Raw genomic sequence first — 12,377 nt, 5'->3', positions numbered from 1 at the left:
ATTTACAGAATCTATTGTTTGAAGTCCAGTGAGACTGAATCGAAACGGACAGGTATGCGCCGTGTCTGGTGCGGAATTCTTTAGAAAGGGAAAATGCGTGCGATTAATTTTAAACATATGTTTATTCTCAAAGTGAGTGGCTGCAATTATTTCAGAACGGAACAACGGGCGCGTTATATGTTTAGATAAAAACGTGAAGATGAAGAGAGCCCCAGTTTATTTTTAAGGATTTTTTTTTTCTCTGAACTACACAGCATTATTTGTTTAACATGACGGAATAAAGTCAACGCTGCTTGCTTGGGTATCCTTACTGCTTAGGTTTAGGTTTGACTTTTTTTTTATTCCCGATTATTTCGGTATTTTCTAAAAAAAGTGAGCGGAATGCTCGCGAATTCAGCTCCGAATCGCCGCCGTCTCCTTCACAGACTCTGCAAACTGATAATCCAGACCAAACTGGAATGCTGTCCGTGTAGCTGGGAAATGTCGTCTAGAAATCTTCAAATATTCCGCTCGACTTTACTGGAACTCCTGGCTCTTAAGTAAATGACTGAACGAGTAAACAAACATATATAGACGGATTTCCATGACGGGTTTTTACAGAAGACGATTCTGAACCGCTGCATCGAAATCAGACATGTTTTGCTAGAAACTAATAACCACCAAGAAGCAGCTCTGCACGATTAAAGCAAAATAACGGCTGCGATAGGAGTGGAGGAATTTCGCTCGCAGCTGTACTGTCGGAGATTCTTCCCTTCCCCCTCAGTTCATTCCCTTGATATTTTCCCAACCTTTCCCACTTGCTTGTCACAGGCCGCAGTTTTCTCCTCATTCTTGGTTCGCCTGTGTAAAACCGGGCTGGGCATATTTGCATATGAATGGCTAACTACTATCACAACTTTATCGTGGTACACAGCGAACAGCTATTTATAATCAGAAACAACAACAGAAATTGTTGGAAAAGCTCAAAGGGTCTGGCAGCATCTATGGTGATCTGCAGTTCTTTCGGTTTTGTCAACTATTTGTAATTATTTGAATGCTTATGTCATTAATTTCAAATCATATCTTTGGCAAATTAAATAAAACGCACCTTGTGAATCCCTGGAATGGACAGACACCGTCGGGACAACTAAATATTTGAAGACCCTTACTAGCACCTGAATACAAGAAGCAAGATTGTTTCAATTATTTCCCCGCAAATTGAATACGATAAAGATAAAGCTGGCTATTGAAGGAGTCGGAGAGTAATACTGGTTGGATTGAGCTGTTTCTGTACATTATCAGATTGCGGTTCAAGCTTTCTTTAAAAATAATCACATTATTTTAACTAATTTAAACATGTATACAAGCATTGGTTCCTCCTGGGGAAAATGGTTGGTAAATAGTCTCAAGCTTTAATTATTTTTATTCTGACCAAAAGATTAAGTATTTTTGAATGATGTAGCATTATTTAAATCTTCTGGATTTGTGATATATTTCCAAGAGTAAGGAATTTGGAGAAATTAGGACTGTTCCCTTGGCTATGGGATTTGACTGAAGTTTTCAAAGTCATGAGGGGTCTGTCCAGAATAGATATGAAGAAACTGTTCCCGCTGGTGAAGGCATGGGAAAGACATGGGTTCAAAGAAAAAAGAAGCAGAAACGCCTGCAATATCTCTGCTCAGACTTTTCTGGGCGTTTGACTGAATTGGCAGATGTCTTTCAGTTTCACCAGGCTGCAGCTATCTCCCGGAACCTGTTCACATTCCCCAAGAGGTTTAGCTTACGTGCTGCTCTGGTCGCCACGCTATAGGGAGGGTGCAGAGGAGATTCACTAGGATGTTCCCTGAGATGGGGCGCTGTAGCTATGAAGAGAGACTGGATAAACTAGCGTTGTTTTCTTTGGAGCAGAGAAAGTTGAGAGGGGTCCTGCTTGAGGTGAATGAGATTGAGGGACAGGGCGGAGAGGAAGCAGCTGAATTGAAGGGTCAGTAACAAGGCGGTATTATTTGAAGCAGAAGGGCAGAAGACTTGGAAATATTTGAAGTTTTTTTTAAACCCAGTGGGTGTTGGAATCTGGAATGCCTTGCGTGGGAGCGCAGTAGAGACTAGAAACCTCACAACCCTTAAAATAAAATACTTGGACGAGAGCTTGAAATGTTATAACATTCAATGCTATGGGCCAAGTGTTGGAAATTGGGATTGGTGTAGATGATAGGATTTTTTTTCTGTTGGTGCAGACTCGTTAGGCCAAATGGCCTCTTCCGCTCTCCATAAACCAAAGGAGAGCGTCTTCAGGCAGCGAGCAATTCGGGTCTGGCTGAGTGTGTGATGAAGTCAAATTAAATTCAAGCGTCCGACCAGGAATTAGAAAGTTCCCAACAAGAGGAGTGCGAAGTGTTATTGGGAGAGGCGGAGGATGGCAGTCAGTGGATTGCCCATTGGAGAGCCCGTGCAGACACGATGGGCTGAGTGGCCTCTTCTGCGGCAGAACAATTGTGCGGCTCTGTGATTGGCTGGAGGAGAAAGTGAGGTCTGCAGATGCTGGAGATCAAAGTTGAAACTTTATTGCTGGAACAGCACAGCAGGTCAGGCAGCATCCAGGGAACAGGAGATTCGACGTTTCGGGCACAGGCCCTTCTTCAGGAATGAGCAGAGAGTGTTCAGCAGGAGAAGATAAAAGGTAGGGAGGAGGGACTTGGAGGAGGGGAGTTGGAAATGTGATAGGTGGAAAGAGGTCAAGGTGAGGGTGATAGGTCGGAGTAGGGTGGAGGCGGAGAGGTCAAGAAGAAGACTGCAGGTCAGGAAGGCGGTGCCGGGCTGGAAGGATCCGGCTGAGACAAGGTGGGGGGAGGGGGGATGAAGAAACTGGTGAAGTCCAAGTTCATCCCCTGCGGTTGGAGGGTTCCCAGTCGGAAGATAAGACGCTCCTCCTCCGACCGTCGGGTTGTTGTGGTTTGGCGGTGGATGAGTCCAATGACCTGCATATCCTCGGTGGAGTGGGAGGGGGAGTTGAAATGCTGTGCCACAGGTTGGTTGGGTTGGTTCGTCCGGGTGGCCCAGAGGTGCTCCCTGAATCGCTCCGCAAGTAGGCGGCCTGTCTCCCCAATATAGAGGAGGCCACACCGGCTGCAGCGGATGCAGTAGATGATGTGGGTGGAGGTGCAGGTGAATCTGTGGCGGATATGGAAGTTTCCCTTGGGGCCTTGGAGAGAAGTGAGGGGGGAGGTGTGGGCGCAAGTGTTGCACCTCCTGCGGTTGCAAGGGAAGGTGCCGGGAGTGGTGGTTGGGTCGGTGGGGGGTGTGGATCTGACAAGGGAGTCGCGGAGGGAGTGGTCTCTACGGAAAGCTGATAGGGGAGGGGAGGGAAATATATCCTTGGTGCTGGGGTCTGTTTGGAGGTGGCGGAAGTGACGGCGGATGATGCGCTGTACATGGAGATTGGTGGGGTGGTAGGTGAGGACCAGTGGGGTTCTGTCCTGGTGGCGGTTGGAGGGGCGGGGCTCAAGGGCGGAGGAGCGGGAAGTGGAGGAGATGCGGTGGAGGGCACCTACCGACTCCCACAGCTACCTGGACTACACCTCCTCCCATCCTGCCCCCTGTAAAAACGCCATCCCATTCTCCCAATTCCTTCGTCTCCGCCGCATCTGCTCCCAGGAGGACCAGTTCAAAATACGTACAACACAGATGGCCTCCTTCTTCAAGGACCGCAATTTCCCCCCCGACGTGGTCGACGGTGCCCTCCACCGCATCTCCTCCACTTCCCGCTCCTCCGCCCTTGAGCCCCGCCCCTCCAACCGCCACCAGGACAGAACCCCACTGGTCCTCACCTACCACCCCACCAATCTCCATGTACAGCGCATCATCCGCCGTCACTTCCGCCACCTCCAAACAGACCCCAGCACCAAGGATATATTTCCCTCCCCTCCCCTATCAGCTTTCCGTAGAGACCACTCCCTCCGCGACTCCCTTGTCAGATCCACACCCCCCACCGACCCAACCACCACTCCCGGCACCTTCCCTTGCAACCGCAGGAGGTGCAACACTTGCGCCCACACCTCCCCCCTCACTTCTCTCCAAGGCCCCAAGGGAAACTTCCATATCCGCCACAGATTCACCTGCACCTCCACCCACATCATCTACTGCATCCGCTGCAGCCGGTGTGGCCTCCTCTATATTGGGGAGACAGGCCGCCTACTTGCGGAGCGATTCAGGGAGCACCTCTGGGCCACCCGGACGAACCAACCCAACCAACCTGTGGCACAGCATTTCAACTCCCCCTCCCACTCCACCGAGGATATGCAGGTCATTGGACTCATCCACCGCCAAACCACAACAACCCGACGGTCGGAGGAGGAGCGTCTTATCTTCCGACTGGGAACCCTCCAACCGCAGGGGATGAACTTGGACTTCACCAGTTTCTTCATCCCCCCTCCCCCCACCTTGTCTCAGCCGGATCCTTCCAGCCCGGCACCGCCTTCCTGACCTGCAGTCTTCTTCTTGACCTCTCCGCCTCCACCCTACTCCGACCTATCACCCTCACCTTGACCTCTTTCCACCTATCACATTTCCAACTCCCCTCCTCCAAATCCCTCCTCCCTACCTTTTATCTTCTCCTGCTGAACACTCTCTGCTCATTCCTGAAGAAGGGCCTGTGCCCGAAACGTCGAATCTCCTGTTCCCTGGATGCTGCCTGACCTGCTGTGCTGTTCCAGCAATAAAGTTTCATCTGTGATTGGCTGCAAAGGGAAGCGCCACCTTTCCCATTACAATTCTGGAGTCTCCACCAAGTCTCCCGAGAGGATTTCCCTGCCGCGGTTCAACAATATAAACAGCATCCGTGAGGGCCATGAATCGATGGCCTTCAGGAGTAATAATTGTTTTTAGTTGCTGGTTGGATACACTTTGCCTTCAAATCACAGCCTTCAGCTTCGCTTCCAACCCGGTCTTCTGAATTTAGAGAGATGTTCGATATCTTCTTATCAAAGCCCGGTTAATGGTTTATATTTTTGAGTCCTTGACGTGGTTAGATTCTCAACATGTTCATGCGGGAAGTCGAAGGGCGTTTTGAGCAAGATTGAGAGAAAGTGTGACAGCAGACTTCAGTTAGACAACAGAGCAGGCTGAATCGAGCGGAGTGCGCTGTCTCCTCTCCAGGTTCCTTCTACATTCCTGGACTTTGCGAGTGAGACGCTTTTTAAACCGAAACTTCGCTGGTCAGCAATACATACACTCGACACCAGAACTTGGCGTGGATTTCTGGGTTACACAGCGTCTGACTGTTCAGTGCTCAGATTATTCCCTCAACACTGGGGCTAGTTCACAGAACATTCAGTTATAGAAACTGGGTGCATTTGACAGCTGATCGTCTATGCAATCTTCATTTAATGTAAATCAAAATCTACAAACCGGGAATCTGTTAAAAAGCGTTCCGGTTGTGAATGTTTGAAAGACATGCTCCATGACTTCCCATCCCATTCCAAAATGCCACAGACTAACCGCCCAACTACAGAACAATTTAGAAACTCGAAATATTTGCGACACTATTTCGAAGCTTTTAATTGGTGTAAGTGAAAGACACCGAAAATTCCCCTTGAGTTTTTGTACATTTATTTTTGTTTGTCTTTACTGAAACAGTCTTGACTCCGTCAACTCCTTTGTATTCCGGATTAGTTACATAACTGCATCATTTGTAAAGGGATACATTCCTAATTCTACTGCCTCAGTTGTTAATTAATGAGACGTTGATTTGGGAGGTAATTTCATTTTCGAACGAAGTTTGTGTATATCCAATGCAATGCAATTTCTGTTCTTACCTAGAGACCCGGGACAGTGTCATCTTGACAAGCGCCCGCGACCCACTCTGATCTGGCCGAGTTTTTACAAGTCAACTTGTTTCTTTATTTCCCAGATTACAAGGCTGAAGATCGACAGAAATCCGTTTGCCAAAGGATTCCGAGACTCTGGCAGAAACAGGTGAGGAGTCACTGTCTAAAACACACACACACACAGACACACACAAGAATAAACAATTCAACACAGCCGAGACCAGCGTGGAATTATAAACATGCTGAGTGTATGTTAACTTTACAATGTATACAATGTCCGTACACTATAAGCGATGGTCAAGCATCTTAAATATTAAAGAGGTTTTCAGGCGTTAAGCAGCAGCTTTCGAAATAACCCAGTTCACAATTTTGTCGCCCCACCCCTTTCCATTTACTGTATGACCCTAGGTATCTGTCCACTACAATAGTCGATTTATCGCAGGGATTGCGATAATTGGGTGTTTTACAATGGTTTATTTTCTTAATACACACTGACGGAATCTTTACCCGTGACATTGTAGTATTACCAGTGACACTGAGGGACTCTTTGGACAGAGAGCTATTTCAGACTGCAGAACCAGTGTCCCTTCCATTTGCCTCTGCAAAGAGGTTTCAGGTAGGCATGAAAGCAGGATAAATCAAGAGTCACATCTCAGCTTTGCAACACTCACCTTAATAAGCACCAAGTACAGTTGATATGGTTTGGCAGTGGGTATATTGTCAGAGTTGGGTGCAATGTCACAGTTACTCGGCAATCTAGCACCTCATGAAGAAACGGTTGGACTTTTTAACACGAGGAGAAAGCGGAGGTTCCCACCCCCGGAGCCGGGAGGAGCAGCTCTTGTATCCAAGAGCACAGGAGCTCCTTGGTCACAGTGCCGTCGGCAGCAACTGGCGGCGAGCAATGTAACCAGGGCAGCCCCATCAGTGGTGGGGGGGGGGGGGGGGGGGGGGGGGGGGGGAGCTAATAACTACTGCAAATTACAGGCAAGAGCGTTTCCCTGAAAATTAAGAAATAAATGGAAAACAATCACCTTTTTTTAAAAAAGTAAACTTTGCTCCAGTTTGGAGTCTTGCGCGAACAAGTCCAATTTCAAACCGACAAGACAAGAACATGTCAAAGCCATCAGTATCTGATTTCTCCCATTTCCCACCGATATGTTACGTCTCCACTTCTCCAGGGTAATTAGAGATGGGCATGAAGGAAGAACAATTGAAAAACTGCTCGTCCTTACACACAACAAAAAACGGAAATGCTGTAAATACAGATTGAAAACCATTGACTTGACCTGTTACCTGTTTCCCTCTCCTCAGAGGCTGCCTGATCTTCCAGAATACTTCCAGCATTTCCTGCTTTTATTTCTGTTTTTCAGCATATGCAGAATTTAGGTTTTGTATCAGGCACCACACTGTCTTAATGATAGCAAATCGACCTCGCTAGTTTGTCAGACTACTTGTCTGATACCCAAAATTGGACAATTAGGAATTTTTCTTATTTGAAAGGCTGAAGTCATTGTCCTCAGAGGCTGCTAGAAACCCCATTCCATGTCACTGACTCCACAGCTCTTAATTTGGGGACAGTGTGATCAAGGGTCAGATTAAGTGCTAAATTTGACAGAGTTGAGTACCTGTTCACATATCCAAGCCATCACTAAGTATACATAATTTTGACTCTATAATATTATGGAACCAATTCCCTCCTATATCTCCATCTCAGCACATCTGCTACTGAAATTCCTATTTAGGTCTTTACCACCTCAAACCCGGATTATTTCAATACAATCATGGCTGTCATCCCATTTTTAACCTCCCATAATTTTGACCTCATGCAAAACTTTGTTGCCCTTCTCCTAACTCACAGCAAGTTCCAATCATCTATCAATCATGTGTCCGTCAACTTGCATTGGTTCCTGCTATAAGCCGTAGGGCAATTTTAAAGTGTCTGTTCTTGCTTATAGACCCTTCCATGGTCTTGTTGCTCCCTGTCTGTGTAAACCCATCCAACTTCACAGCCTTAGAGATATCTACCTTCTTCCAATTCTAGACTCTTGCATACTCTAATTTTAATTGTTCCACCATTTACCTCTTAGGTGCCAAAACCCAAAGATCTGCAATTGTTTCCCGAGGCATCTTTGTCTCTTCATCTCTTCTCTCATTTAAAATCCCCTTTCACTACCTATTTGCTCATCTGCCCTGATTTCTCCTTAATTGGCTCATTAAAAAATAATATTTGCTAATGCCCCTATGAAGTGCCTTTAGACATATTCTGACTGAAAACATTATCTAAAAGCATGATCTAAGTGTGAGTTATTATTAGTGTTATGCTCCTCTTTTGAATGAATGCTAATTTAGAAATACTTTAAATTGGCATGAAAACTTTGGAACAGGTTGTTATTTTGAATTTTTCTTGTAGCAATTATTATTCTATTAATGTTGCTGCACTTTTAAAATATTAAATTAAAATAAAATGCTATAAAGTCCTTAATTCATGCAATGTCTAGAGTGCAGGACAAGGCCATTCAGCCCATCGAGTCTGCACTGGCCTTATGAAGACCACCGAGCCCCAGGTCCCGCTCTATCCTTATAACCCTGCATTTATTATGGCTAACCCAACTAGCCTGCACATCCCTGGGCACCATGGCCAACCACCTAACATGCGTATCTTTTGGACTGTGGGAGGACACTAGAGCACCTGGTTGAAAAGCTTGCAGACATAGGGAGAACATATAAACTCCATACAGACATATAGAAGTGTAAAAACTCTACAGTGCAAAAAAAAGGCCATTCAGCCCATTGCCCAACGATAGAATAAAACCTGGGTCTCTGGTGCTGTAAGGCAGCAATGAGTCAGCATCCGTCCCATTCCTCTCAATATGTAGAATTGTGACACTAATGTGCAGTCAGAAATAATGCTGCTCACCCTGAAAGTTAACTATGAACTTTTAAATGGCATTAGAATGCACTTTGCCTCAAATTAGTTTGAACTGGTTTGTTCCAGTGCAATGCCTTATACAGGGCAATTGTAGCATATGTGAGCAGGGAAATAAGCAGTGAAGCAATCAGACTGAAGAATCTTCATTGAGGCATAAAGCATCCATATGTGGAAATAATGGAACACATTATTTATGTTACAATACAGAAAGAAAAACATAGTTTAGGAAATAGCGATGAAATTGAGAGGAAAAGAACAAAACAAATAGAACATCCAAACAAAATTAATTATATGTTTTCATTTAAAACTTCTTCAATATTAACTTCTGATGAAATGAAAAATCCACATTTGTAAAAGGAAAATCAGTGCCTGGGAGGTTGTTTAACAATGTTGATGACTTATTAAACAATCAACAGTGCATTTCACATCCATGTATAAACTGTATCTTTCAGATTTTTTAAATGATGATCTAATGGACAAGTACAAAATATTTACTCCTTTGTAGTTCTGCTATGATTTCTAAAACTGAGTCTATAGACAAAGATTGCAGCAGCAGCACATTTAGCAACTTCTAAATTTCCACTATTATCTGTGCATAAACAGATGTCAGAAATTGCATTATTTACTCTGTAATAATGGTGACCATTGGGAAAGGGAGAACTAGGAAAAATAAAAAAAAAAGTAGTGGAGAGGTTCCTTTGAAAACAAGATGTAGTCATAACTAGTAAATGAACTGCTTGGTTCAAAGAGTTCCATTGGGCTCGCTAAATGCTGCTAATCGTGGTGGTGCACAATGGGTGGGACAAGGAAAACTCAACATAAAAAGGAGAGTTATGCAAATAGGAAAAAATGAAAGTTGGCAGAATCATTGAATTAGAGCTGGAAAAGTCTGCAGAAGGATCAAAAACAAGGTTGAGGATTTTGTTCATTCATGATGACATAGGAAAGATGGCGATGCTGGGTATGTGATGCTTTGTATAGGTGATGGTTTAGGCAGGTATAATTGTAGATGATTGAATCATGATTGTCAGCTAGATGGGCATTTGAAACATTGTGCCTTAATTTGTGGATGGATTAAGATGTAGATTAAGATTTCTAAGAAAATGAATGATGAGGACAAACCAAGATTGGTAATATTGACAAAAGTACAATAAACTGGGCAAAGATATAGATTAGAAAGTAAAAATAATTTCAAGGGCAAGTAGCTGTTAAAATTTTGAAACTCTTCAAACCCTGATAATGCAACTTTTGACTATTAGAGTCATAGAGATGTACAGCACAGAAACAGACCCTGTAGTCCAACTCATCCATGCCGACCAGATATTCTAAATTATGTGAAGGTGAGGACTGCAGGTGCTGGAGATAAGAGTCGAGAATATGCTGCTGGAAAAGCACAGCAGGTCATGCAGCATCTGAGGAGTAGGAGAGTGCTTTTCTTGAACCACACTCTTAACAGATATCCTAAACTATCCCAGTCCCATTTGCCAGTACTTGACCCATATTTCTCTTAATCCTTCCTATTCATATACCCATCCAGATGCCTTTTAAATGTTGTAATTGTACCAGTCTCCATCACATCCCCAGGCATCTCCACCCTCTGCATGAAAAAAGTTGCCTCTTAGGTTTCTTTTAATCTTTCACCTCTTGCACTAAATCTATGCCCTCTAGTTCTGGACTCCCCTACTCCAAGGAAAGGACCTTTTCTATTTACCATATCCATGCCACTTATGATTTTATAAACCTTTATAAACTCCTTTGCCACTGACCGCTCCAGGGAAAACAGCCCCAGCCTGTTAAGCCTCTCCCTAATGTTCAAATCTTCCAATTTGGCAACATCCTTGTAGATCTTTTCTGAACCCTTTCAAGTTTCACAACATCCTTCCCATAGAAGGGAGACCAGAATTGCACAAAGTATTCCAAAAGTGGCCTAACCAATGCTCTGTACAGCTGCAACATGACCTTCCAACTCCCATACTCAATGCTCTGGCCAATAAAGAGCAGCATGCCAAGGGCCTTCTTCACTATCCTACCTACCTGAAGGTAGTTCCACTTTCTAGGAACTACGAACCTGCACTCCAAGGTCTCTTTGTTCAGCAACACTCCCCAGGACCTTACCATTAAGTGTCTAAGTCCTGCTCTGATTTGCCATTCCAAAATTCAGCACCTCACATTTATCTAAATTAAGCTCCATCTGTCACTCCTCAGCTCATTGGCCCATCTGATCAAGATCCCATTGTACTCTGAGGTAACCTTCTTCACTGTCCACCATACTTCCAATTTTGGTGACATCTGCAAAGTTACTATCATTACCTCCTACATTCACATTCAAATCATTTATATAAGTGACGAAAAGCAGTGGACTCAGCACTGACCCTTGTGGCACTTCAATGGTCACAGGCCTTCGATCTGAAAAGCAAGCCTCTACCACCACCCTCTGATTCTACCTTTCAGCCAGTTCTGTATTCAAATGGCTAGTTCTCCCTGTATTCCATGTGATCCAACCTTGCTAACCAGTCTACCATCAGGAACCTTGTCGAATGCCTTACTGAAGTCCATATACATCACATCCACTACTCTTTCCTCATCACTCCTCTTCATTACTTCTACAAAAAACTCAATCAAGTTTCTATTGGGATTGGCTGATGATATGAAAAACTAGGACATACGACTGATGGCTGAAAGTAAAAAGGTTAGTTTTGTTTAATTTGAATGAAACCTTGGAACATTTAAGCTCACTTAAGTTGTAATGTTGAACAGGTGATCCAAGACCAAAACAACAGATGTTGAAATGATGGTGAAAGTGTAAAAGTGGAGTTGCATATACCTGAAAGCTTACAATATGCATCTGGACATTAGTGCAAGGAATGACATGTATGTTGTGAAGAAAAGACAACTGAGGATGGACCTCTGCAACACATAGACAATGGTGCAGGAGTAGGCCATTCTGCCCTTCGAGCCAACACCACCATTCATTATGATCATGGCTGATCATCCTTAATCAGTATCCTGTTCCTGCCTTATCCCCATAACCCTTAAGTCCACTATCCTTAAGAGCTCTATCCAACTCTTTCTTGAAAGTAGCCAGAGACTTGGCCTTCACAGCCTCCTGGGACAGAGCATTCCATACACCCACCACTCTATGGGTGAAGTAGTTTCTCCTCAACTCTGTTCTAAATGGTCTACCCCTTATTTTTAAGCTGTGTCCTCTGGTTTGGGACTCACCTATCAGCAGAAACACGCTTCCTGCCTCTACAGTATCCAATCCTTTAATAATCTTATATGTCTCAATCAGATCCCCTCTCAGCCTTCTAAACTCAAGCGTATACAAGCCCAGTCGCTCCAATCTTTCAGCGTAAGATAGTCCTGCCATTCTGGGAATTGACCTCGTGAACCTACGCTGCACTCCCTCAATAGCCAGAATGTCTTTCCTCAAATTTGAGACCAAAACTGCGCACAAAAATCCAGGTGCAGTCTCACCAGGGCCCTGTACAGCTGCAGAAGAACCTCTTTGCTTCTACACTTGACTAATGTACAAGAACACCTAGATCTCGTTGTACTGCCCCTTTACCTAACTTGCCTCCATTTAGGTAGTAATCTACCTTCCTGTTCTTGCCACCAAAGTGGATAACCACATTTATCCA

The 12,377-nt window shown here is 44.5% G+C and overlaps 1 protein-coding gene across 1 annotated transcript in view; it reads left to right on the top strand.

The window, feature by feature from the left end:
- tbx15 (T-box transcription factor 15) overlaps positions 1–12,377 on the top strand; it is a 104,681-nt gene that overhangs the window by 55,184 nt on the left and 37,120 nt on the right. The window contains exon 6 of the mRNA XM_043700961.2: positions 5,888–5,952. Within this exon, the coding sequence (XP_043556896.2) occupies positions 5,888–5,952 (65 nt within the window). The remainder of the gene's footprint in view (positions 1–5,887; positions 5,953–12,377) is intronic.

This window comes from Chiloscyllium plagiosum, unplaced genomic scaffold (genome assembly GCF_037043375.1).
Source record: "Chiloscyllium plagiosum isolate Xiang-an unplaced genomic scaffold, Cpla_swu_hap1 HiC_scaffold_12, whole genome shotgun sequence".
Taxonomy (NCBI): domain Eukaryota; kingdom Metazoa; phylum Chordata; class Chondrichthyes; order Orectolobiformes; family Hemiscylliidae; genus Chiloscyllium; species Chiloscyllium plagiosum.
The sequence above is the reverse complement of the archived record's forward strand: the minus strand, read 5'-3'. Positions and strand labels throughout refer to the sequence as shown.